Consider the following 24,519-nt stretch of genomic DNA (forward strand, 5'->3'; position numbering starts at 1 on the left):
TGGCACAGAGTTAAGCCGGCAATACCTGGTCTGTGGCTCAGACACACCCACCCCTCTCCGCTGAGACCCGTGAGGAGGCACATAGGCTCCGGGGCAGGGCTGGGAAGTCAGAGTACTTGGTGTGCAGCAGAGCTCTCCTGCTCTGGGGCTGCACCTTCTCCTGATGCTTCACCTCCTTCTGTTCCACACAGGCAGCAACAGTACCCACCTGAGGAGATTGCTGCAAGAACTGAGCTCCTCGGCACCCACCTAAGCTGAACCCTCCTCTCTCCTTGAGGCAGCCATGGCCTGCCACCAGCCCACAGAACTCTTGGGGCAGGGAGTCCTTCATCCCTGCTTCAAGAGCTTCCATGTAGTCCAGACTTCTTCCCAAAAGGATATCGCAAGGGACGGCTACCAAAGTTGAAGGCCACAGACTCCTTGAAGGAGAGGCTGATGGCTGGGAAGTAGGCCATGCCCAGGCCCCTGGACAAGTTCTCAAAAGCGGTGCCCAGTGACACGCCATTCCTAGAGCAGAAGAGAAGGCCTGTGAGCCAGTGCTAAGAATGATGTGGCCCAAACAAGCCAGTGAGCAAGGCTCCATTGTGCCTGTCCACTTTCAGGGTACCAAAGTTGGCCTGGCCTCTGGCAGGTCAGGCCTATGGGTAAAGGCAGGAGACTCACAGGCAGAAGGACAGAGTGCCATCGTCCAGGTCAATGAGGCAGCTCACGATGTCCCCCGCTGCCCACGCCTACCAGAGGAGGACGCCTTACAGATTCACAGAAGCCCAGCAGCCTGCCCACTCCACCTTCTGGGCTGTGTCTCCACTACCACCCAGGGGAGGTGACCATAAATACAGAGGACCTAAGTCCCTGCCCCCTCCCCATGCCCTACAGTCTTTTGAGGCTGCCCAGTGGCTTCTACCAAGCTGTGAGGAGGGACATGGGCAGGTGGACTACAGGGGTCTTGGCCCTCACCTTGCCATAATTTGTCGTGGTCACATTCCACTTGCGCACCCGGTTGCCATCATAGGCATAGGAATTGTGTGTATCTCCAACTCCCTCCTAAGGAGGAAGTGTCTGTAAGGTCCAGGGGAGGTGGGAAAGAGCAGAGCCAGAGCCCACCAGCCGTCAACCTTGGACCCACACAGCTCTAGAGAAAGGGGCTGATGCTCTGGGAGAGAGTGATTTCCTGGGATGAGAGGCCCTAGCATGCAGTGGGATGCATTCCCCCTCTAGAAGGCAGTCTGGGTGAGGGTCCTGAGCAGACTTCGTGTGGTCTGGCAGGTTGCCTGAGTCCCAGTGAGACCTGCAGCAACAGCAGGCCTCCCTGGGAGGGGCCCTCTCCACGTGTACCTCCTGATTGAAGCGGCAGTTGATAGTGCACCAGCCAATCTGCATGAGCCCCTGAGAGGAGATGAGCACCTCGTAGACCCATTTCCCTGGAATAAGCAGAGTCAGGACTAGCAAGTGAACAAAGACTGCCTCCTGCCTCAGACCTGGGCCCACAGACTCCCTCCCAAACACCTGGGCCACAGCAGAGCATGGTCTCACCTTTGTACACGCATGTGGTAGAGCGGATAGTACCAAAGTTGCTGTGCCCGATCACCTGGGTGAAGAGTAGTGGGGGGTGAGCCTCCTCTCCAACACACAGACTACGTCCCCAAGGGGGAAAGGCCTCATCCCCAGCTCAAGGCCAATACTGTGCCAAGCCTAAACTGGGTGTGGGGGCCCTGGGCCTGTGTCAGAAGGGATTCTAGGTCAGGAGCAGGACAGGAGGGGCCTGTGGCTGTGTCAGGAAGAGCTTTGGGCCAGAGTCACACCAAGAAAGTCTCAGGGCTATGTCAGGAGGGTTTGGGGGCTGAGAACTCAATGAGCCCATTGGGAGGAGTTTGCGGCTACAGCATCATAAAGAAAGGAAAAGAGGCCTAGGTCACATCAGAAGGAGCTTGGATCTGGGGCCCTTGCCCTCACTCACCCCGAGAAGGTCATCGTCCACCAGAAGAAGCCCTTCGAAGCCACCCGTGTGGTCCAGGACCACAGTGGATGGGCCAAGCCGGCCTTCAACCTGTCCTGAAAAGGAGGGCGGGTGTGGGCAGGGCAGAGGGTCTGAGAGAATGCACGGAGGGCACTGAGCTCCCCAGGGCTCCCAGGACCCCCCTGAGCCTAGTCTGGCTCCCCCAATCCCATTCTGGAAACTGCCACATACCCTGGCTCTCCTCATCCTCATCCTCTACATGTAACAGCTGGTCCAGATGCTCTGGCAGGTTCTGGAAGTTCAGGGGTTTCCTGGGGAGAGCGAGAGGCTGCGAGGGGCCCAAAAATCGTTGAAACCAGCCAGATGACACTCAACCCCTGCCCTCTCCCTCTCCTCGGAGCTTTAGTCCAGACAGTGGCTGCCTGGACTCCAGGAGAAGTGTCGTGTCTAGTCCTAGATTCTGGGATGCTGGGGGCCAAAAGGCCAGATTATCCACTAAACTAAAAAGTACTAGTTCAGTGTGGTACTAGTACTGGTTTAGGACTTGAAAAAGAAGAAGAGCCCTCCCTCAGCCTTGACTCCTTAATCTGTAAAAACAGAACAGCAGCTATATGTCAGAGATGCTGTGAAGATTCTAAGGCATAATGCAGGCCCTCTGCATGGCCCATAACCTGCCGACCCTTGAGGGACTCTGTTGATCTGTCTGGAAGAGAAAGGCTGGGAGAAGTACCGACTCCCAAGGTGGCCTATACCAATGACAACTAGGCAGGCCCTTGATTCCTGATCTGTGGTACCAGCCGGGGAAATCCGGACTAAAGGAGACATGTCTTGGGATGATGAAGGGCTGAGCCCTCTGAGCTGCTGGGTGGCTCTGTCCTGTACCCACCTATACAGGAGAGTGGGGCACATGGCCTACCGGCTGTCTGCCCCAGCCAGAGGGGCTGGGGAAATCTGAGTGGCCACCTTATCATCCCAGCACACATGCTCAGAGGAAAAAGGCCTCTGCCCAATCCTGGCCAGCTCTTTCCTGAGCACAGCTGCTAAGAATAGCAGGGAATGGGGTAGCAGTAATTAGCAAGGCTCGAACAGAACAGAGACCAGTGCCCATCTGGATCCAGCCCACAGACTGCCGGCACCTGCTCTGTCACCTCTGATCCTCCCTCCCTCCCACTGGCCTAGAGGGGAGGCTCTGGAAGAGGACATAGATGGGCCAAAACTCCAACTCTCTGGCAAGGTAGCATCAACCCTGCCTCAGGAACCACATGCTCCCCTGCCATGAGGTATTACTGAACTGTAGGAAGTAAAGACACACGAAGCCCCCTCCCTATTCCTGTTCAAGGCCAGCTGGTGGCCATACGATGGGGTGCCCCACCAGGAGCAGGGAAAGTTCAGTCAACCCCATCTCTAAAGACCCAGACAGGCCCAGGGATAAAGGCTTCCATCCCAGCAGTGCTTATCAGCCCCCACTTGGGAAGACTGTTCTAGTTTTGTGCCTGTTCTCAAGAGCAGCTGGGGGCAGCCAGCCTGAGACAGCCTTACTGAGAGCCTGCAGCACTGCCCTTTGGCCAACCCAGCACTCGTCTGCCCTTTCTGGATTGCTGAGGCCCCAGCCCAGGGCTCTGCATCCACACGAGCGCTGACTGATGGCCCTGCCACCTGCTCTTCCTCCTGGCAGCCACAGAACCGGTGGCAGCAGGACCATTTCTGATATCACATGAGGTTGGGATCAGATGGCCCTGGGAACAGGCCAGGACTAGGGTTGGCATGGAGGTGGGCAGTGGCCCTCCACAAGTAGGAATCCTAAGGCCACCACAGCCATTTAAATGTAGCAGGCAATAGCATTGTCCTTTCCTTTGGGTCTGTCCAAAGAGTGGAGACTGTGGAAGACAGGATGGCCCAGCTGGCAAGGGGGCTGAGGTATAGGGACACCCATGCCTCACCGCAGGAAGGCAAGATCCACATGATCCTTTAAAGAAAGAACTTAGCAATAGTCTTAAATACAGTTCAAATGCTCCAGCCACATGATTCCAACTTTCAGCATCTTTGCAGCACTGTTTACAAAAGCAAAAGCACTCCCCCACCCCAAACCAGGGCAGTGCTAAAGGCTACAGCAGATCCCTGGCCCTAAAAGATGCCCACCAAGATTAATGTGGAACACAGAAATAAAAAAACACTCAGGAGAAAAAGTTTAATGACCAAGATAGGATCTAAACTTCCATATACTTTTGGAGGTAAGGGATCTGTCCATTATCCTGATGGCAGTGATGGTTTTACAGGTTATTTGAATTAAAACTTACTGTATATTACCCTTTCAATACACGTAGTATATTGCATGTCAATTATTCCTCAATAAAACTTTACTTTTTTAAAGATTTTATTTATTTATTTTAGAGAGGGAGGGAGAGAGAGAACAGAGAGGGAGAGGGAGAGAGAGAAGCAAACTCCCTGCTGAGCAGAGAGCTCTATGTGGGACTTGATCCCAGGACCCTGAGATCATGAACTGAGCTGAAGGCAGACACTTAACCAACTGAGCCACCCAGGTGCCCCTAAAACTTTTCTTAAAAGAACTGAAAGTCGGGGTGCCTGGGTGGCTCAGTCAGTTAGGCATCCAACTCTTGGTTTCAGCTCAGGTCATGATTTCAGGGTCATGAGATCAAGCCCTGCATTGGGCTCCACACTCAATGCAGAGTCTGCTTGAGATTCTCTCCCTCTCTCTCCCCTACCACCCCTCCCCACACTCATGCACTCACTTGCCCATGTGTTCTCTCTCTAAAATAAAAATATAATCTTAAAAAAAAAAAAAGAACTGAAGGTCACAGAAATTTTTTTAAAATTTTTATACAGCAAAATCCAAACTATATACATCACAAGATAAGGAAAACAGAAAGAAATCATGCTCAAATGGTCATGTCAGAATAACAGAATAACATGTTTTTTTCTTTTTCTTCTAAGTTTCTGTTCAGTTGCACTTGTAACTTTGATACGGATAAAACTTAAAAGCACTCAACTTGCAAGGAAAAGGGATTGGTTTGGTCTGCACTTTATAAGTTCAGGCAGAGGCTACAGAAGATGGAGATGGGATCAAAGTGCAGGCAGGTGCACCAGGGACCAGATGCTGACTGTAGAGTAGGGGTGAACTGCTATCCTAAGGACCTAATGTGCACCACCTCCCTAACCTCCACAATATCCTCAGAAGGAAGGTACTAACACGGTAAGGAAAGAGGGAGAGGCAGATCCAGAATGCAAACTCTCTGGCCAGAGGTCTCACAGCCAGGAGTGGCAGAGGGAGAATAGAACCCAAGCCAGCCTATCCAGAGCCTCTCTGACTGGTCCTTCAGAGTGAGGGGCTACCCACATGGCCATACCTGCTGGTGGCTGCAGTGGGCGCATGCTCAGGAAAGGAAAAGATGCGGTGCAGGTAGTCATTCAGTAGTTTCTCGTGCACAATGCCTGTGCCCACAGGGGAGAGAGAGAGAAGGATCACATGGTCAGTGCCGCTACCAGACTGTGCTGGCCCTAAAGGCTCCTGGTCCTAGGCCAGCCACAGGGGTCAGAAAACCAGTCACGAAGGGTGTACTGCTCCATAGCTACTGATGGAGAAGATCTGGCTCACAGGTACAAGGGGTGCAGCAAAGCCTGAAGCTCATCAGACTTGAGACTTTACTGCCTTTGTCTTTTCCTCCTCCTTCCCTCAACACAAGGAGCCTCCTCCCAGCCCTGCCAGCCCTTACCTGTGACCCTGGACTTCTCAGAGTCTGATGTCAGCCTGTAGCTCTTACGGGAGAAAGACATGCCGGACCCCTTGGATGCCATCCTTCATCTCTTGTGGGCAGCCAGTGGTCCTGGGGGGCTAAACCAGAGGGAGAGCCTATTTGTTTTTTTTTTTTGTTGTTTTTTTTTTTTTTGAGCCTGTCTATTTGAAACCAGCCAAGGGCCCCTGTACTGACCTCAGTTCTGGGGTGGCAAGAAGGCCTGGGAGCAGGTGAGCCAGGTGTATGCACACTCATACACAAACCAATCCCAAGCCACAAGAAAGCAGAGGCATCCCAGTTTCCTACACAGGAAGGGTGGCTGGGGCCTGGGCCCCACCATGTTCCAGTCCCCAGCACAGTGCTGGGCAGGGAGTAGTTGCCAGATAGAGGTTTGTTGTACCAAACGAAATGTCTCAACCCCAGGAAAATTGAACCAAAGGGTCCAAAGTGAGTTGGCCTAGAGACAGAGACCCTGTTTCCTTCTCAGGGTCTAGACCCACACTGGGTCTACTTCATATCCAGTAGAGAGAACCCTATACCACATTCCCCCAAGTGTGGTCCATCATCCAAGGGCTTGGTGCCATCTCCAGCTATAAGTCCTACTATCACCCAAGGCCAGGATCTTCCCTTCTCTTGTCCAAAGGCTTGCTAGTTTTCTTCTTCCCACTCGCACACACAGCCTTTCATCCCATCAGAGCACCACCCTTGCCTAATCGTCATTGCAGACCCTGCTCTTCCCACTGCTGTCCACCCCTCACATGTCATAGTGTTGCTGCAGCTGCCTCAGAAGATGCACTAAGTCGCTGGTGACTGCCTCAGTGATCCAGAGCTAGGCTGTCCAATGCAGTAGCTGCAAGCCATATGTGGCTATTTATGTTTGAATTAAAACTTAAAAATTCAACTTCTCAGATACACTAGCCACATTCCAAGAATTCAGTAGCCACGTAGGGCTACCAGTTACTGTCGTAGACACTGAAGATACAGAACACTTCCGTCACCACAGAAAGTCCTATTAACGCTAGTCTGGAGCCTGGCCTTCTAGCACCTCTGGAGACCGCACTCCCTTCTCTGCAGCCCAGTTCCTTATCTCACCTCACACAGGTCTCTGTTCCCACCACACACCCTTGCCCATTCACAGTCTGCACCACGCCTGCCCCTGGGGAAGATGACTGTCCCGCCTTGCCGCCTACGACAGGCCCTCCGCAGGCGTCCATGACCGCTGCCCCTCTCACACCAGAGGAGGTGCAGGGCAAATTAGCCCGGGTCACTCATTTGATCAGCAAACCTTCCAGGCACCACTCTGGGTGTCAGGTGCTGAGGACCCAGGTGACAGGGGGACCTTGACGTTGCTCGGGGATTCCCTGCCACGTCGATCCTGTCCAGCCCCGCTGAAGGATCCTGGCTCGGAACCGAACCGATCCCATCTGGGAGCCCAAGGACGCAAAGAGCAGCGCATGTCTCTCCCCCAAGTCGCCCCCGCCCGGCCCCAAGCTCCGGGGGATCCTCCAGGCCAGCTCCAGCCCGGAGTCTCTCATCACAGGCTGCAACCCCTGAGCGGCGAGCACCCTCACGCTGGGCCGGCTGCGGCCGCAAGGGGAGCCGCAGGGACGCGCCCCGCTCGGAGCCCAGCCGCCCCTCACTCACCCCCAGCCTCGGCCGCGGCGCCCCGGCTCACAACATCCGCCCAGCCTCTGGTCTACGGTGCCCGTCCGGGGCCAAACCGCGCGCTTGTCGCGCACGCGCATCGGCCCGCGCCCGGCGTCCGCGAGAGAGCCCCCTCGCGGTCTCCAGCCAGGGGGTTCCCGGCCTCGGCTTGGTCAGACGGCTCAGCTGCCTCCGACCCCGCCTGCGCAGGAGAAGCTCCTAACCCCGCCGGGTCCGAACGCTACTTCCTAACTGGGAGGCCCGGGCCGCCTACCTCAGCTCCTACCCGTCCTTGGAGGTCTGGACCAGAGATCCCTAGGAGGTTTGAAAGGCTTCTGGCCGGGGCTCCTGCTGCCTGTCATTCGCACTTCCATTCGGGCCAGACAGGTCCCCTCACTTACCTTTCCTGGGATGGCACCTGTGGCTCGGCAAGAGGAGCCTCTCTGGGCTCTGCTGCCAGGGGCGTGGGCTGACCTGCTTACAGCTGGCGCTGATAAGTCAGCAAAAGGGGCAGGCTGCTTTAACGCTGGGTCAGGGAACATTTGCCACTTTACAGGGAAAAGCTGAGGCTCAGAAAAGATTAATATACCAGCAGGGACTGGAACCCAAGCTTCTGGCAGCAACCATGTCCATACCATCGTTCCCTTCAGAATACCATATGCTGCAGGGGGTCTCCAGTCCCACCCCAGAGCACATCAAGTGTCCCCATTGAACCTTTCCAACACCTACCCACTACATAGGTCAGGGGCTAACCGTTCCAGAGTAACGGCCCCTGCATTTCACCCACGGGCCTGGCCCCACCCCCATTCTTGCCACTGAGAGTCAGGTCAGACTCCAGCAGGCCTGGGGTGGGGGTGTGGAGGCAGAGCCACCCAATCCCGTAGGGACAGGTTTCACAATTTCCCGGATGGGCCTGTGGTGGGTCACAGTGCAACTTCCAGCCAGGAGGATGGGGTGGCTCCCACTCCTGCTGCTTCTGACGCAGTGCTCAGGGGTCCCTGGTGAGTGCTCCCCACCCTGATCCCCATATGCCTTCAAGAAGGAGTCAGCCCTAGACCCATCCTGCTATTCAAGCCAGGAGTTCACTTTCCTAGTAGGAATGGAGCTGCAGTGAGAGCTCTTGGCTTCTTGTGCAGAGCTGGGCAGCCCCAGGAATACATATAGACACTTCCTACTTTAGGATGTCTGCTGTAGCATTGAGGCAGTGTGGGAACTGCACAGATGCATGCGCACACGCAGGCAGTTATCCCTCACGAGCCTGATCTAACACTGACTAACCTAGCATATGCCCTAGTGCTGATGAGAGCCCAGACTTGGAGTCAGAATTCCTGGGGTGGGTCTCTGCCTGGGTAATAGGACAGCTCTGAGCCTTAGCATTCTCAGCTATGAGATGAAATAAGCTCCATAGGACAAGCACCATCACCCATTGCTCTCATTATAGTGTAGGTTTTAGACTTGAGCCTAGTGCCTTGCCTAGTAAACATGACCACTAGTGATAACTACCATGTCTGGGTCTGCTTCTCCCACTCTGTACAAGGGTCTGACCCCTGAACATGCCCATTCTAGAGGCCTTGTAGCTTTGATCCCCTCAATGAAGTGTGGATGTGCCGACATAAATGACCTGACATGCATTCCTATCCCCGCAGGGCAGCGCTCGCCCTTGAATGACTTCCAGGTGCTGCGGGGTACAGAACTGCAACATCTGTTACACTCGGTGGGGCCTACGCCTTGGCAAGAGGATGTGGCAGATGCTGAGGAGTGTGCAGGGCGTTGTGGGCCCCTGCTGGACTGCAGGTAAGTGACTACAGGATCTAGATAAGACTGGGTGGCAGGTGAACCTAGGTGACCCTGTGCTTCGTCCTCCCAGGGCCTTCCACTACAATGTGAGCAGCCATGGTTGCCAACTGCTGCCATGGACCCAATACTCACCCTATACAGAACTGCAACGTTCGGGGCACTGTGACCTCTTCCAAAAGAAAGGTAGGTGCTGTGGAGAAGGTGGGCCAGGGATAGGGCTGCCAAGGTCTCGGGCCTCATTGACAGTGAGGTCTCTTGCTTCCAGACTATGTGCGGACCTGCATCATGGACAATGGGGTCAAGTACCGGGGCACTGTGGCCATCACCACGGGCGGTCTACCCTGCCAGCACTGGAGCCATAGGTTCCCCAATGACCACAAGTAAGCCCTCCCCTCTGCCTGGCCTGGCCCCTGCCCCCACCCTAACACGCACTGATGCATTGCTGCTCTCTATCCCCAGGTACACGCCCACACTCCGGAACGGCTTGGAGGAAAACTTCTGCCGCAACCCTGACCGGGACCCTGGAGGTCCCTGGTGCTACACGACAGACCCTGCAGTGCGCTTCCAGAGCTGTGGCATCAAGTCCTGCCGGGAGGGTAAGCGACTCTAGGTCGAGACTGGAGGAACATGCCCACTCCCGTCCACGAACCCACCAGCCTTGTCTTTCCAGCCGCTTGCGTTTGGTGCAATGGCGAGGATTATCGCGGCGCAGTGGACCGCACCCAGTCGGGACGCGAGTGTCAGCGCTGGGACCTGCAGCATCCGCACGCTCACCCCTTTGAGCCGGGCAAGTACGTGTGGGCTGGCTCGGCACCGCGGGGGCCGGGTTAGGGGAGAGCCCAGGGCTCCAGGGGCCAGACAGGGCGTGAGTCCCAGGGTCTTGTTCGCGTCCCGGTGCCGCCCCCAGGTTCCTTGACAAAGATCTGGACGACAACTACTGCCGGAATCCTGACGGCTCCGAGCGGCCCTGGTGCTACACCACTGACCCGCAGGTGGAGCGAGAATTCTGCGACCTCACGCGCTGCGGTAGGGCCCGGGGGCGGGGCCTGGGAGGGCACCTGGGAAGCGTGGGGGGCGTGGCCTGCCTGGGGAGAGAGGAGGGACGCGGCGTGACCCCGCGGAGGGCCCTAGGGAATTGGACTCGGCCTCAGCCCCAGCCGCGGTCTCAGCTCCCACCCGGGCTCCGACCAGCCTCGGTCTATCAAAGGGTCCGAGGCACAGCCGCGCCATGAGTCCACGACGCTCAATTGCTTCCGTGGGAAAGGCGAGGGCTACCGGGGCATGGCCAACACCACCGCCGCGGGCGTGCCCTGCCAGCGGTGGGACGCACAGAAGCCGCATCAGCACCGTTTCGCGCCGGAGAAATATGCTTGCAAGTGAGGTGGCGGGCCGCCGCTGGGGGGCGTACCCTTGCGGCTGAGATCTCGGGAGTGGGGTCCCGGGGCGGGGTTTGAAGGAAGGAGGGGTGGGCTGCGCCTCGCCCAGAGCTGAGAGGAGCTCCCGCCCAGGGACCTTCGGGAGAACTTCTGCCGAAACCCCGACGGCTCGGAGGCGCCGTGGTGCTTTACGTCCCGGCCTGGCATGCGCGTGGCCTTCTGCTATCAGATACCGCGCTGCGCGGACGACCTGCGGCCGGAAGGTAAGCCCCAAGCTGGGACTGGAAGCTTGGAGCGGGAGGGCTGGGGCGAGAAGCCGCTGACCGTCGCCCCCACCCGCTGCAGACTGCTACAACGGCGTGGGAGAGCGGTACCGCGGCTCGGTCAGCAGGACCCGCAAGGGCGTCCCGTGCCAGCACTGGTCTGCAGAGATGCCGCACAAGCCGCAGTGAGTCCGTCCTCGCGCCGGCCCTTCCTGGACTAAGGCCACAGGCTCCACCTGGGCATGGCCCTAAGGCGGCACGCCGTCGCCTCTCTAACTGGAGCCTGGCAGGAGTTTGGGATTCCCCTGCTGAGACTGTGCCCTCTCCCGCCCAGGTTCACAGCCATCTCCGCCCCCGACGCGCATCTGGAGGAGAACTTCTGCCGGAACCCGGATCGGGACAGCCACGGGCCCTGGTGCTACACTACAGATCCAGGAACTCCATTCGACTACTGTGCCCTACGGCGCTGCGGTAAGCGCCACTCTCCCTTGAGGCTTGCCCCCAGCCTCCACAAAGGCTGGCTCCCTCAACGCAGGTGAACTTGGTTCTTTCAGATGATGACCAACCACCATCCATCCTGGAGCCCCCAGGTATGCACTTGGGCCATTTGTGGGTTGGGGCCTCTAATGGGGCCTCCATCTAGTTTCCTGAGGCCCATTCTATCTCCCAGACCAGGTGGTGTTTGAGAAGTGTGGCAAGAGGGTGACTCGCCTGGACCAGCAGCGCTCCAAGCTGCGAGTGGTGGGGGGCCAGCCTGGGAACTCACCCTGGACAGTCAGCTTACGCAACCGGTGAGAAACAACTGCCGCTCTCCAAGAGAGGAGCCAAGGGTATATCCTTATCTCCTCTGCCCTTATACCAGGGGAGTGGGAACCCGTGTCCCTGGCCTCAGAGGTCCTGGCCAAGAGATGGCAAGTCCACCCTGTGTCCTGGAACTCATTGTCTCCTAACCTCCACTCTTCCAGGCAGGGCCAGCATTTTTGTGGAGGATCCCTAGTGAAAGAGCAGTGGGTACTGACTGCCCGGCAGTGCTTCTCCTCCTGGTGAGCCTCCCTTGGGTTTGAGGATCCAGTGCCACCCCCCATCTTTGTCTTCCCCTTAGCTACTTTTCCCAGATGAGCATTGGGGAAGCAGTCTATGAGTCATGACTAATCTAGCAGAACTTCTCTCCCAGCCATGTGCCTCTCATGGGCTATGAGGTGTGGTTGGGCACCCTGTTCCAGAACCCACAGCCAGGGGAGCCAGGCCTGCAGCAGATCCCCGTGGCCAAGATGGTGTGTGGGCCCTCAGGCTCCCAGCTTGTTCTTCTCAAGCTGGAGAGGTATGACAAGTCAAGGTGTGTGGTGGGGCTGAGCCTTGTGGACTTACATGCTGAGCACTCTTGTTCCCATTAAAGACCTGTGACTCTGAACCAGCGAGTGGCCTTGATCTGCCTGCCCCCTGAGCGGTATGTGGTGCCTCCAGGCACCAAGTGTGAGATCGCAGGTTGGGGTGAGACCAAAGGTAAGAAAGAGCACAGTGCAGGGGCATGGACTATCCCAGGCCAGGAGGTCTAGACTCAGATGCTACCCAGAGGCCCTCTCCCTCTCCTCCCCATTCTTATCATTGTAGGTACAGGGAACAACAAAGTCCTAAACGTGGCTTCACTGAATGTCATCTCCAACCAGGAATGTAACATCAAGCACCGAGGACGCATACGGGAGAATGAGATGTGCACTGAGGGACTTTTGGCCCCTGTGGGTGCCTGTGAGGTCAGTACTGGGGCACCTGTTCCCAATGTAGAGAAGGCCCAGGAACCTGAAAGTGTACTACTTCATCCCCAAGGAGGCTAGTGTCTGCCTTGGCCCAGGGCCCCCTTACCAGTTCTTTCATCTACCAGGGTGACTACGGGGGCCCACTTGCCTGCTTTACCCATGACTGCTGGGTCCTGGAGGGAATTATAATCCCCAACCGAGTGTGTGCCCGGCCTCGCTGGCCAGCCATCTTCATGCGTGTCTCTGTATTTACGGACTGGATTCACAAGGTCATGCAGCTGGGCTAGGCCCAATCTCAATCTCATGTACTTTGGAGAGCACAGAGCTTCCTATCAGACATAAAGCTGCCTCTTCTCTTTATACCTGTGCAGGGTGCTTAGCCTCTGCTGGGAAATCAGTGGGTGTACGCCCTTGCTAGGGCCTAGGTGGCTCAAGCCTAGCAGTGCTGGGCGGGGAAACCTCATTTAAGCCTACCTTAACCTGCAGGCGCTGTGGAAGGGCAGGGCCTCACTAGTTGCCTCGATAAAATGGTGGTAAGAGAAGAGGGAGCTAGCCTGGTAACAGGCAGCAGCTGGGCCTCTCACTGTCCCCTCCCCCTCACACTGGAGGTGGGTGAGGTCCTTAAAGTTACCACACCCAGGGCCTATGATCTCTGAACCCCAAAGATGAGGCTGGAGTTCGGGATGGCTTGGTACAAAGTACCAGCAGGAACCAGACTCTGTGTCCTCATTTATTATGACCGTAGAGCCGACATTCCTCGGCTCACCCATCCACAGAGTCCAGAGTCCAAGAATCCTCTTGCTGATCTTCCAGACCCTGGGGCTCTCCAAGACCGAAGTGTGGCTTATGCCAACCAGCTCATGCAGGGAGGCAGAGCTTCAGCTGCCCAAGTGTGTGTGCAGCCACAGCACAGCATTCATGAAGCTGTCTGACTCCACCTCCACTTCTGAAAGTGCATGGGTGCTTTTGGGATACAGCAGGAGCCTGTAGTTGTGCAGTAATATTTCAGGTTGGAGGGTTCTCCCCTGCTCCCCTGCCCACCAGCTGTCAGGGTCCTGTCACACTCACCGAACAGGCACATTCCGGGCCTTGAGGGCACGGTAATACTCCATACCCTGCTTGAAGGGCACACGCCGGTCCTCCTGGCCCAGCATCAGCAGCAGTGGCGTCTTTACCTGGGGACATGGGGAGTGGTGGTGAGCTGGGCTCTGGATAGATTGGCAGCACACCAGGCAGGGGGAGGGCCACATACCTGAGGGGTATACTTGATGGGTGACTTGTCCAGCATCTCAGCCCACACACTGAGATCTGGCAGGCAGTCGCTGCTGTAAGGGAAACCAGCCTCCACCACGCACCTGTAAGAGATTGCACTGAAGCAGGCCCAAGGAGCCCTGGAGCCTGTGGGGGCTCTATGTGGGGTATGAGACAACACAGAGAAGGGCAGGGACCTGTGGAGCACACCCACCAGTCAGGGATGTCAGTGGAGCCCATCATGGAGGCAATGTTGATCACAGGGTTCCTCGCCACACAGGCACTATAGGTCTCAGGGTACTGACCAATCAGGTGGCAGGAGAGGAAGCCACCGTGGGAACCACCCATCAGAGCCACTCGGTCAGCGTCAAAGTGTTCCTCCTGGAGCACCTGCTCTACTGCAAACTACAGGGTGGGGCAGAGTGTGCTGCAGCTGGCTGCCCACCTGAATGAAACACACCCCAATACGGTTGACCCTCCAGCCTATCCAGAAGCCCCAGCCCCTGCTACCTGGACATCCTTCACATCCTGGTGGCCCACTTTGCCGGGAAGGGAGAGGATGCTATCCTGGCCAAAACCCGTGGAGCCTCGATAGTTCACTGGAGGCCAGGGAGGAAGCAGATAAGGTGGTCAGTGACATTCCCAGCCCCCTGGATGCACTTTCATCCCTTGTGAAGTAGGCCTTAGGGCCAGCTGCACCACAGACTGTCAAGGCATGGGGCCAAGAGATTTGAGGCTGTTGCCCAGGGACCACAGTACCATTTCCATGGAAGTCCCATGTTATTTCATGTTGTGACCATGCCGTGGAACCTGAGGCTGGGCCATTACCAGGCTGCTGGTGCCAGGCTGCAGACAGGCCCGGAGACTAGGGTGCTACCCGTGGTGCTTACAAACCAGGCCACCCATCACCCTCCACAGCCCCACCACTGCTGTAGGGCTCTGCTTACTCACCTAGGAGTACTGCAAAACCCATCTTGCAAAGCATGGCTGGGAACAGCATCCAGGCAGTGACAAAGGATGAATGGGGTCCCCCTGCAGACATGGAGCAGAGAGTGAATGAGCCAGCTAGGATGGGCAGTAGGAGGGCAGCAGCTCTTAGACTGGATGCTTACCGTGGGGCATGACCACCATGGGCACTTGGGTCTTATCTGGAGGGTTGCTGGGCTGTAGAAGGATTGCTTCAAAGTCAAGGCCAGCTGCAGGGAGAAGGCAGGAGTTAGCAGAGGCAGTGCTGCTACCGAGGTGTTTCCCCAGCAAAGGCCTGAGCTGCAGTTGCAGGTCTACGGCTGACCTCTGAAAGAAAGATCTGGTCAAGGTAGCCTGCATCAAGACACCTGGGATTCCAGGTGGCTCATACTCCTCCTGTCTTAGTTGGGAGACCCACTCTGTCAGGACAGCATTCTAGATGAGATGTGGTCAGAGGCCTCGAATAAGGTGGCATCTTTGGGCTTTGGTTTCCCTACCACAAAGGATCTGGCCTGGTGATGCCCAGTCCTGATATCCAGACTAGGTGCCCACGTACCCAGACACTACTCCCCATGACCATGCACAAGAAGAACAGGAGGTCTCTTAGAGGTAATCCCAAGAAACCTCACATTGTGAGGGAGAGGCACGGAAGGGGTAATACGTGCAGGGAACTTGGGAGGTGTCCCTCTGCCCTGGCCCAGCTCACCGAACTGTACATTCTCTTGCTCTGGGGGTGGCTGCAGTACCCGGATGGCCCAGGAGATGTCAGAAATAGGCTCGGCCTCCTCCAGGGACACCCACAATACTGTCTGCTCCTTCCCGGCAGGAGGCAGGAACCCAACTTTCTGCCAAGGGGAAAAAGTGTGTCATAGGTGGCTTGGCTGCCTCTGCCACATGGGAGGTAGGCAGCTCTCACTATGCTAGGCCTTTTACCACCTCGAGGGTACATCATAGACTAATGCTGTGAGCCAGTATATGCAGAGGCACTCCCACATAAACACGCACCCTTCCCTCCTGAACTTTTAGGCTCTGCTGTGTCCTTGTGCTCTGTTATACCAGAGGACTGGGCACTTTCCTGGGTACCCTATTCTTTATAGAGCAGACCTACACCTGGTAGTAGCTCCCCATGGGTGCCAGACCCCTATGGACCATGCTGGGCTGGGACCACTTCTCGGCCTCCCACATGCTGACCAACCACAGTCAGACTCAGGCCAGCTCCCTGACCTGGGGAGCTCTGCCTACACAGAACCCTCACTTCCTGGTCCGGGGCCCACCAACACTCACCAGGCTTGGGGGCAGGCTGGGCGTGGAGAACTGTGCCACCATGAGGTCCTGGTCAATTGTGAGCAGCTTCCAGCTTCCACCTGACCCCCCTGGAGAAGGCAGATGCCACCACCTTTCCCCCACCCACTCCCTGCACAGTCAGAGCCCCAGGCCAGTAGCTCTATGTCAGAGTGTCCCTTTCATCCCGAGAAGCAAAGGAACACCCACAAAAGGGCTGTTACAAACACCCAACTGCAAACAGCCTTGGGTGAGCCTCTTGCTTAGTACCTCGTTCAACCAGCAGATGCTAAGCCCAGGGACTGGCAAATCTGGGGACACAGCCGACCATGGCATGTCCACCTACAACTTAATGATTGCAATCAGCAGGGGTGGCAGGTAGGCCTAGGGGGGTGGAGTGGTGCTGATTCTGGGCATTGGGGTCCAAGGAGATTCTTAACCAGGGACTGTATGATGAGATACAATTTAGGAACAATATTTTGGAACTTCTGTGGAGGAAGGACTACAGTTAGGGCAGGTTGAGAACTCAAAAGACATTTTAGGGGCAGAATCAAAGGCCCAGATAAGAGAAGGATGAGAGGGCCAACGTAGAGTTTCTCATGGGCCCTGGGATAGCAGAGTTGCCTCTGCCTGAGGTTTTGGAAGTTGGGGAAAGGATGACTCTGGCAGATCTTGGCAAGAAAGAATTTTGTAGGTTTGAGAAGCAGGGGATGTGCTGAGTCAAGGCCAGGTTGTGCAGAGCAGAGTGGAGCAGGGGAGGCAGTCTGTTGGCTGGGAAGGTCCTGCATGGTCAGGGTCCTTGCAAGATGCAGTAAAGGCTGCGGGACAGTCAGTGGTGCAGAGTGGCCAAGAGTGCCACTACTGCCCCATGTGCTGGAGCTCCATTCCCACCCCAGGCCTGGCTGGCCTGCTCACCCGCCCTGCTCACCAGCGGTCAGGGAGGTCACACTGCCCATCTGGGTGTCCACAACAAACAGATCCTGAGGCAGAGGGGAGGACACATGTGGTACCACATCCAAGAGCCCTATGGGTCCCTCTCCCACCTCTCGACCTTCTTAGGGACCCCTGGGCCAGGCCAAGGCTGTGAACAACTATGGCAATGGCTCTTTAGTTGCCACTGGTAGTGGTCTGGAGGCCTGGACTCAAATCCCAGCCCCATCACAACTTGCAGAGTGACTCTGGGTAAAGCAAGGAATGCCTCTGAGCCCCTGAGCTAGTATGAGAAACAAATGATATCACACTAAAGAAAAAGAATCTTGGCACACTGTGAGTGTCCTTACCCACATTTTTTCTCCCCATCTCCATTAGCTCTCTGTTTAGTGTTTGGGGACCCACCTGGTGGCAGCTGCCTCGTCCCCCAGCTGGAAATGCCTGGGGGAAGGGGAATTGTACCTCAGCCTCAGGAGAAAAGGCCGAGGGCTCTGCTGTGGGGCACCAGAGCAGGCAGGCAGTCTCCTTAAGAAAAAGTCCAGGACAGGGGCAGGCAGGGCCTAAAGGGGCTTGTAAGACCTGTGGCAGGGCATTCCACCCAGCAGTGTGTATATGCTATGCCCTGGGCCCAGGGTTCCTGGAGGTTGGTCAGGGGGGCCACCTCTCAACATAGGGCCCCTTACCTGCCGGCTACGCTGAGCTGAGTCGAAAACCACTCTCTGGCTGTCAGCTGACCAGCATCCCAAAGGCAGAAGGCTGCAGTAGATCCCAGAGAAGTTCTCTGCAAAGATGGGAGGGCTGAGGCCACATCCAGCAGTGAAGGTATGGGAGGTCAAGCCTATGAGGCCAGCTGGGTTGGAGAACTCTCCACCCACCAGAACCCCTGCAACTGTGACAGAATGGCAGTCCTATACATGGGGGTACCTTAGGTGATAAGGGGCTGCCTGAAGAGGGGGCTGGGGGCAGAGGCCTCTGAGTGCCCAGGAGAGGCAGAGCTCAAGAGCTTCTGAGAGCAACCATAGCTGCTTGGAAGAAATGCACTGAGTCTCCTATGAGTTGCCTTACTGGGCCCCTGGTAGGCACCAAGTGCTATAACCAAGATGATACGGTCTGTCTGTCCATGATGGTGCTCAGCAGAGTGCCTGGCAGAGGCACTCTGAATAGATCTATTCAGATCTATTCATATAGATCTATTCAGGCCTATACTCTGAATAGATTTAGAGGGGGCTGAATAGATTCCACATTTGATATCACTCGTTTAACCCGTACTATAATGCTATAAAGAAGACAGAGGCTACCACCTCCCACAGATAATAAATGGAAGGTCAGGGAGATGAGGATGCTGTCCGAGGACATGTCATGGTTAAGAAGAGATCCCACTGACTCAGCAGCTTAGATAGGACAAACACTACAGTGGGGGCTGGGAGCAGGACAGTGTAGCACCCTTGAGCTTGTGGCTTCTCCAGGACTTTCCAACCTAGTGTGCTTTCTGAGGCCCCCCCTTGAGCAGAGGCTTTAACCAATCACTGGAAACACAAGTTCTGCCTAGGAGTTGCAGCATGGAAATGAAATCATCTAAATCGGGCAGCCCCGGTGGCACAGCGGCTTAGCGCTGCCCGCAGCCTGGAGTGTGATCCTGGAGTCCCGGGATCGAGTCCCACGTCAGGCTCTCTGCATGGAGCCTGCTTCTCCCTCTGCCTGTGTCTCTGCGTCTCTCATGAATAAGTAAATAAATAAAATCTTAAAAAAAAAAAAAAAGAAAGAAAGAAATCATCTAAATCCCCTGCCACCTTGGGCAACTCTGATCTCAGCTTTGGTCCTGCTGACTTCTATCAGAACTGTTCCCTAAGGTGAAGGTTCTGTTCCCCGTGCAGGCTGGACACGGGGCTGGCCCAGCAGGGTGGGACACTTCAGATAGAAGCCAGAAAAGAAGAGCTGAGGCAGCTGGCCCCGCACAGGGATAACAGATGGCAGGAAAACAGAGCTGTAGGCTCTGCTGCACCTAACTGAAGACATACCCCTTACCTCCCAGTTGCCGAGGGACGACATCCACCACCACCGAGGTGACCTTGGTATACCAGTCATACTGCAAAAGAACACACTGGTCAGGCCCACCAGGGGACTGGCAGTGTCCTGAGGGCACAGAGCTCTTTACCCATCCTCTTCTCTGACCACCCTGGGTAGCCTCAGGGGAGGGGAGGACCTGAGACAAGCCTGATGTATTTCTTTTCTGGTAACCTGGACAGATGCCCAAAGGGGCCTGGGACTTTCCCAAGGAGTTGCTCTTGGCCAAGGACTAATACTTTGTAACTGCCAGCTATATCCCAGCCCCTTGTTGAGCCTGATCACGGGCAGATGAGAAGCAAAGGGAAGAGCATTCTTGTAGATAGAGGAGGCTCTAAGGTGGCGGGTCCTGACAGTGCAAAGCCCCATGCCAGCACTCTCAGCCTCTAGGTCCTGCCCTAGGAAGACAGGCAGAACTCATACCATCACTGCACCCAAGACAGGAGGTCCACTGAGGGGCCCATGAGGAGATGAAGCTGACCCTTCAGCTCCCATCCACCATCCTTTCCTTTTGCTCACCACTCCCCACCCTCCTCCAGCTCACCAGACACAGCTGGCTACACTGATGATGGGGGACCAGAGATGGATACCGCAGGTAGACAATGCGACACTGGTCTGGGCTCAGCCGGGGAGAAGACACAGCCAGAGAGTCATCCGAGAGAAGCTCTAGACCAGACGAAAATGTGAGCATCATGCAGGCCGGTAGGGCCAGTGTATGTCAGCAAAGCACAGGTAGGCACCAGCACTTACCACATCGACCCCCAGTGAGATCCACATAGTATAGGGCTGACCTGGAACCACCAGAGAGACGCTCAGTTTCAGGGCCAGACTGAGCTGAAAGGCCCCCTGCCCTGCCCCGCTTCCTCACCTGCGATTGGTGCAGAAGCGGATGCCCAGCCGGAAGGGCTCATGCCACCAGCCTACAAACACCACGCCTGTGTCTCCAGGGGCCCAGAATGCCTGCAAACAAAACCCCAGGGCAAGGGTGAACAAGGGGCAGCGGCTCAAGCAGGGCCCCCAGACTCCCAGGAGTGAGGCAGGCTGAGTCAGTGCTAACCTGTCCAGGGGACACACTCTCAGGGACCCCTTCAAGCACAGAGATGTTGCCACTCTCGACATCCAGTACGCAGAGCACAGGAGTGCTTTTGGAAACCATGTTTTCTCCCCAGTCTTCATAAAACACAAACTGATCCCCCTAAGAATACAAGATACTCAATGTCCAGCCTGTCTTTCCTCCCCAGTTCTGACAGGCATGATGTGGGCAGGAAGCACACCGAGCCCTAGGTGGCCCCGGAAGGGCCTTCATGGACTGGCCATAAACATGAGCACCTTGATGGCCTGGTCTGGTTTCTTCGGCCTGGCCATCTCCTCATCACTGCTGCTGACGTCCAAGGCTTTTGTCTGAAAGAAGGACTCAGTCTTCGGGCGCTTCTTCTCTGCCACATACAACAAGTGTGTCTCCGAGTGTGACCAGGACAGGCAGCCAAAGCAGTCTGGGTGTAAGGAAGGCTGATCAGGGGGAGACCTGGGCGATGGCTGCCCCTCCTGTCCACCCTGTCTCTCACCAGCCAGCTGCCTACCGTCCTCGTACACAAGCCCATGTTTCTCCAGCAATGACAGGTTGAAGCTCTTGAGCTTCCGGTTCTTCTCCCAAACCTGAGGACATCTGGGTGTCAGGTTACCTGCCCCCCCCAACAGAGCCTCATCTGTGGGACTGAGCCCCCCGTTGCCCACCACCTGGTCCCATAGAGACTCACCTCCAGGAACTGCTTCTCCTCCCCAGGGCTTGTGCCTCCAGCCTTGCGCAGCACAGCTTTCATGGCACCCGAAGGAGAGTCTCTGCTCAGCAGCCTGAGGAGGACATGGGGTAGGAAGTCGGGATCACCACCCACACAGTCCCATCCTGCCCCCTTATTGGCCACAACCTCTTAGACAAGATTCTTGAGACTGGTCTCACCTCCGCCCCTGCAGCCCTTACAGCTCCATCATGGCAGCTGGCCTTGCCTCTCTTGCCTGGGGCACAGGCTCTACTCTCCCCAGCCCCCCTGAAGCTCCATGGGCTCTAGTTCAGGCTCAAGTTTGAACAAAGTCTCCAGTGCTCATCAGGCCATGTCAGTTGAGACCACATGAGCTCCCAAGGGGCAAGAACCTGGCTCCTAGTCTTCCTTCAGGGCCCTACCTGCACCATGGCACATGGCAGGCCTTCATAAAAGGCTTGCAGATGGCTGTGGCCTTGCCCACAAGCTTCTTCCCTCAAACTTACTCCCCCGGGTCTCCACACTGTTGCCTGCAGGCCCTGAGAACACCACTGAGTCCCCATCATGGAACACCAGGTACTGGCGGCAGAATCGAATGTTCTCCATGCGTTCCAGGTCCCTCTGGGTCCACTCTGTGAGGAGGCATGAGACTTAATTTGAGCTGACCAGTCCCAGTACAGGCTCCTTTCAACCCCTCACAAGGAAAGCCCAGGCCACCTCTGCAGTCTTTCTGGATATGCTGGAAGCAGGAGGGACAACACTTGACCACAAGTCAAGTCTAGGCCTGAGCTAACAGCATGTCAGAGAGAAACCACTACTGCTCCCAGCACGTACTCCCACCCTCATACTTGAGGGGAGGCTGGCACATGTATGGGATATGGTGAGGGGTGAGCCTACAAGGCCCACACCGTGTATCCCGGTCTGAATTCTATTCCCACACCGTCAACCATGCACTCAAAGGCATCGTGCCTTAACACACCGGGCAGCGTCCCTCACACACCTGTATGAGGGTGCACCCTCCTACACCCACTTTTGCAAGCCACTCGAGTGCACTGTCAAGCAGCAAGCCCTCCACATCTCCCGCTTCTCCGCGAAAGTGCACCGCCCCGGAATGGGCCCGCCACTCGATCCCCCTCCATACACACACCGGTGTGCACCGTCCGGTAGCGGCCCCCGTACTGCGTGGTGACATCCGGGCCCAGGCTGGCGGCGCTCAGCGCGGGCTGGCGGCTAAGGCCCCGGTACAGCGCCGCCGCCTCCTCGGGCTCGTTCAGCAGCACCTGCGCAGGGGACACACGAGGGTCAGACCCGGCCCGGGCTGCAAGGACCACGGGCACCGCGGGCCGAGCCCTCACCTGGCGCTCCATGGTACCTCTCGGCCGCTAGGGCGGGGCGGCGCGTGCTGGCGCCCGGAAGTGAGGCTCCAGTGGGCGGGGTGAGGAGCGGCTCCGCCTGCGCCACAGCCGTGCCGCGGGAGGGGCGGAAGCTTCGACCAATGGGCGAGGACCCTAAGCAGGGGGCGGGGCCTCGAGGGTGAGGAGGCGGGGCCTGTGAGGGAGCTGTCAGAGCTTTGGACGCGTGGGCGGGGGGGGGGCAGGGGCCTCGAGGGAAAGGATCAGCCTCTTCTGGGCGGGCGGGCAGGTCAGAGTCCAAATCCCAGGCCTGGTGCTGGGAGGGGAGGGAATGAGGTGTCCGAGGAGAGAAGCTGGCTCTAGGAAACGGAACACAGGATCGGTCTCTAGGCAGTGCGAGGCCTGTGACCGACGACGAGGCCCTCGTGGGTGGGGTGAGGCCTGAGTCAGGAATAGCCAGTGAGATGAAAGAAGGTCGGTCGGACGGGGGTGGACCCTAGGAAGGATGCGGCCGGAGAGGGACACAGATCAATGGAGCTTTGTAGATAGGGGCGGGGCGGCGGCAGAGCCCTTGACGGTGAGGGCGTGGCTCGGAGAGACGAGGTAGGAGCCGAACGTTCCCCCACAGGCATCACCGCCCGCCGGCCTGGGACTGACCGTTGGCTGCGTACTTGTCCTTTACGAGGCAAGCGTTCACCAGCAGGTGCCCGACCGTTGGCTCCGTCTTTGTCCATTACGAGGCAAACATTCACCAGCAGGTGCCAGTCCATGCCAAGATAAGGAAAGATCATCCCCTCAGCTGGGAAAACTCGGACTCCATCCTAACCCAGCAAGAAACCCAACAGCCAGGTCAGACCAGACTCCCTTCTCTGGGCTTTGCTTATCTTTGCATTCATACTTGGCAGCTGAAGTCAGAGGTGGGGTCGTGAGAGGTCAGCAGCTGGGGCCAGATGTCATAGGTCATAGGTGACAGGGGGCAGAGCAAGCTGGCTGAGCGAGCTTCCAGGCAGATGAGAAGGATCGCACAGAGCCCTGGGTCGCAGAGCAAAGAAGGGCGGATGCTGAGCTTTCAGGGTGTCGCCTGGGCTTATCGGCCACCAAGCCTGCCCCAAGAGCTATCTGTCCCTGCAGCCCTCAACCGCCCTGCTTAATGGCACCTTGGTGGGGATCGTGAGTGGTTGGGTTTCTTCTACCTGCCTCCCCAGGCCTCGTTCAAAGCTCTTGGGTGCAGAGGGCCTGATGGAGGTCGGGCTCCACCTAAAACCAGAGAGCTTCCAGTGGATAGGAGAATTTGGATAGGCAGGCTCCCTCAGCACAGTGGCACAGAACTGGGTGGGCAATAATGGCAGAGGAGGGCAGGAGAGGTTAGGCACCAGTCGGGCGAGTAGGGATATCCCCTACTCCATATACCCTGAGCCTGGCTGGTCTTCCATACCTCAGGGACCTGGCTTGCTGCACCCCTCCTTGCCTCTGACTGAGATCTCCACTTGCCTGCACTGTAGCTTTCCCTTCCCCATCAACCACATTGGACTAGTTAAGTAAAAACACCCTCCACTTTCTGAGGTCGCTTGCCTTTGTGGGCACCAAGTATGTATAGGCCTGTCAAGGCCAGAACTGAGCAGAAAGGGTGGCCCCGCCTTTGTGGGCACCAAGTATGTATAGGCCTGTCAAGGCCAGAACTGAGCAGAAAGGGTGGCCCCAGTCACCAATCTGAGTGGACTGGAAGTTGGAAACTAGGAAGTTCACTAGTGTTGCTTATTTTATTAAGGAAAACCATGACCATGATGCCCAGCCTTTAGGGTGTGTACTATACCCTGGCTATAAACTCATCGTGCAGCTGTCTGGAAGCTGGGCATTGTAGGATAAACATCTCATTACCTGGGATGAACATGTAGAAATAAACAGGAAGCTAGAAAACAGAAGGTATTGCGCCTTCTGGTTTCTGTTTAAAATGAAAAAGAAAAACAGGAAAGAAAGACCTATGTCAAGATACTAATTCTGGAGAAAGGTCAGAGGTGACGCTGATGCTCTTTTCTTTATCTGCATTAAGAAGTTTTCCAGCAGCTCTGGGTTACTTTGGTAAGGAGGTTCTCCCATCCTTTGGGGAAAGGACTATAATCTGGCCACCACCTGGAAGAGTTGTGGGATTGAGTAGACACGGCAAGGCAGATAGATGTAGTGCTTGTTGTCGGCACCAGGGGGCAGCACCTGCTCACCTGGCTCACCAGGAATGCAACCGCAGAAATGCTGTGCAGCCTGGACATGTAGGCCTTGGAGGCATGGTCCCTCAACATCTGCACAGGGAACTAACTGCTCCCTCCAGGTCCAAACCTGGAAACTGCCCGGGCGTCTTTGTGGAGGGCCCGTTGTTTTTG

General features: G+C 56.5%; 3 protein-coding genes across 13 annotated transcripts in view; 1 reads left to right on the top strand and 2 right to left on the bottom strand.

The window, feature by feature from the left end:
- Positions 1–9,379, bottom strand: part of RNF123 (ring finger protein 123) — a 30,666-nt gene extending 21,287 nt beyond the window's left edge. The window contains exons 1-10 of one of the 8 annotated variants that reach the window (XM_055343709.1): positions 9,283–9,379; positions 5,689–5,807; positions 5,323–5,407; positions 2,189–2,268; positions 1,958–2,052; positions 1,534–1,588; positions 1,336–1,421; positions 958–1,044; positions 664–731; positions 382–507 (exon numbers count right to left, since the gene is read on the bottom strand). In XM_055343709.1, coding sequence (XP_055199684.1) covers positions 382–507; positions 664–731; positions 958–1,044; positions 1,336–1,421; positions 1,534–1,588; positions 1,958–2,052; positions 2,189–2,268; positions 5,323–5,407; positions 5,689–5,770 — 764 coding nt within the window. In that variant the 5' untranslated portion in view covers positions 5,771–5,807; positions 9,283–9,379. Of the gene's footprint in view, positions 1–381; positions 508–663; positions 732–957; positions 1,045–1,335; positions 1,422–1,533; positions 1,589–1,957; positions 2,053–2,188; positions 2,269–5,322; positions 5,408–5,688; positions 5,808–7,353; positions 7,629–7,754; positions 7,928–8,082; positions 8,160–9,282 lie in introns of those variants that run through there. The other 7 variants (XM_055343708.1, XM_055343707.1, XM_055343706.1 and 4 more) reach the window with 7 other exon arrangements.
- Positions 8,261–12,903, top strand: MST1 (macrophage stimulating 1). Of its 3 annotated transcripts, none has more exons than XM_055343715.1 (18): positions 8,261–8,354; positions 9,000–9,147; positions 9,221–9,333; positions 9,416–9,530; positions 9,610–9,746; positions 9,821–9,941; positions 10,058–10,176; positions 10,358–10,526; positions 10,659–10,789; positions 10,872–10,974; positions 11,124–11,260; positions 11,344–11,379; positions 11,460–11,580; positions 11,755–11,832; positions 11,964–12,110; positions 12,186–12,292; positions 12,401–12,540; positions 12,669–12,903. In XM_055343715.1, exons 1-18 carry the CDS (start codon positions 8,261–8,263, stop codon positions 12,828–12,830), a joined length of 2,178 nt encoding a protein of 725 aa, XP_055199690.1. In that variant the 3' UTR covers positions 12,831–12,903. The 3 variants fall into 3 exon arrangements, with proteins under 3 accessions (XP_055199690.1, XP_055199691.1, XP_055199692.1); XM_055343716.1 differs by having other exon boundaries at positions 9,821–9,937; positions 10,342–10,526; XM_055343717.1 differs by lacking the exon at positions 10,659–10,789 and having other exon boundaries at positions 9,821–9,937.
- A 357-nt stretch (positions 12,904–13,260) lies between these two features.
- APEH (acylaminoacyl-peptide hydrolase) lies at positions 13,261–22,219 on the bottom strand. Of its 2 annotated transcripts, XM_055343719.1 has the most exons (22): positions 22,148–22,219; positions 21,940–22,072; positions 21,295–21,424; positions 20,793–20,886; positions 20,616–20,691; positions 20,365–20,528; positions 20,093–20,230; positions 19,904–19,995; positions 19,786–19,826; positions 19,580–19,701; positions 18,997–19,057; positions 17,655–17,752; positions 16,970–17,021; positions 16,045–16,133; positions 15,467–15,605; positions 14,907–14,990; positions 14,746–14,826; positions 14,305–14,393; positions 14,009–14,199; positions 13,796–13,898; positions 13,612–13,718; positions 13,261–13,527 (listed from the first exon to the last, which is right to left on the bottom strand). In XM_055343719.1, exons 1-22 carry the CDS (start codon positions 22,157–22,159, stop codon positions 13,422–13,424), a joined length of 2,202 nt encoding a protein of 733 aa, XP_055199694.1. In that variant the 5' UTR covers positions 22,160–22,219; the 3' UTR covers positions 13,261–13,421. The 2 variants fall into 2 exon arrangements, with proteins under 2 accessions (XP_055199694.1, XP_055199693.1); XM_055343718.1 differs by lacking the exons at positions 21,295–21,424; positions 21,940–22,072; positions 22,148–22,219 and adding an exon at positions 17,377–17,412 and having other exon boundaries at positions 20,793–20,905.
- Positions 22,220–24,519: the final 2,300 nt, after the last annotated feature.

This window comes from Nyctereutes procyonoides, unplaced genomic scaffold, assembly GCF_905146905.1.
Source record: "Nyctereutes procyonoides isolate TBG_1078 unplaced genomic scaffold, NYPRO_anot_genome, whole genome shotgun sequence".
In the NCBI taxonomy this organism is placed as follows: domain Eukaryota; kingdom Metazoa; phylum Chordata; class Mammalia; order Carnivora; family Canidae; genus Nyctereutes; species Nyctereutes procyonoides.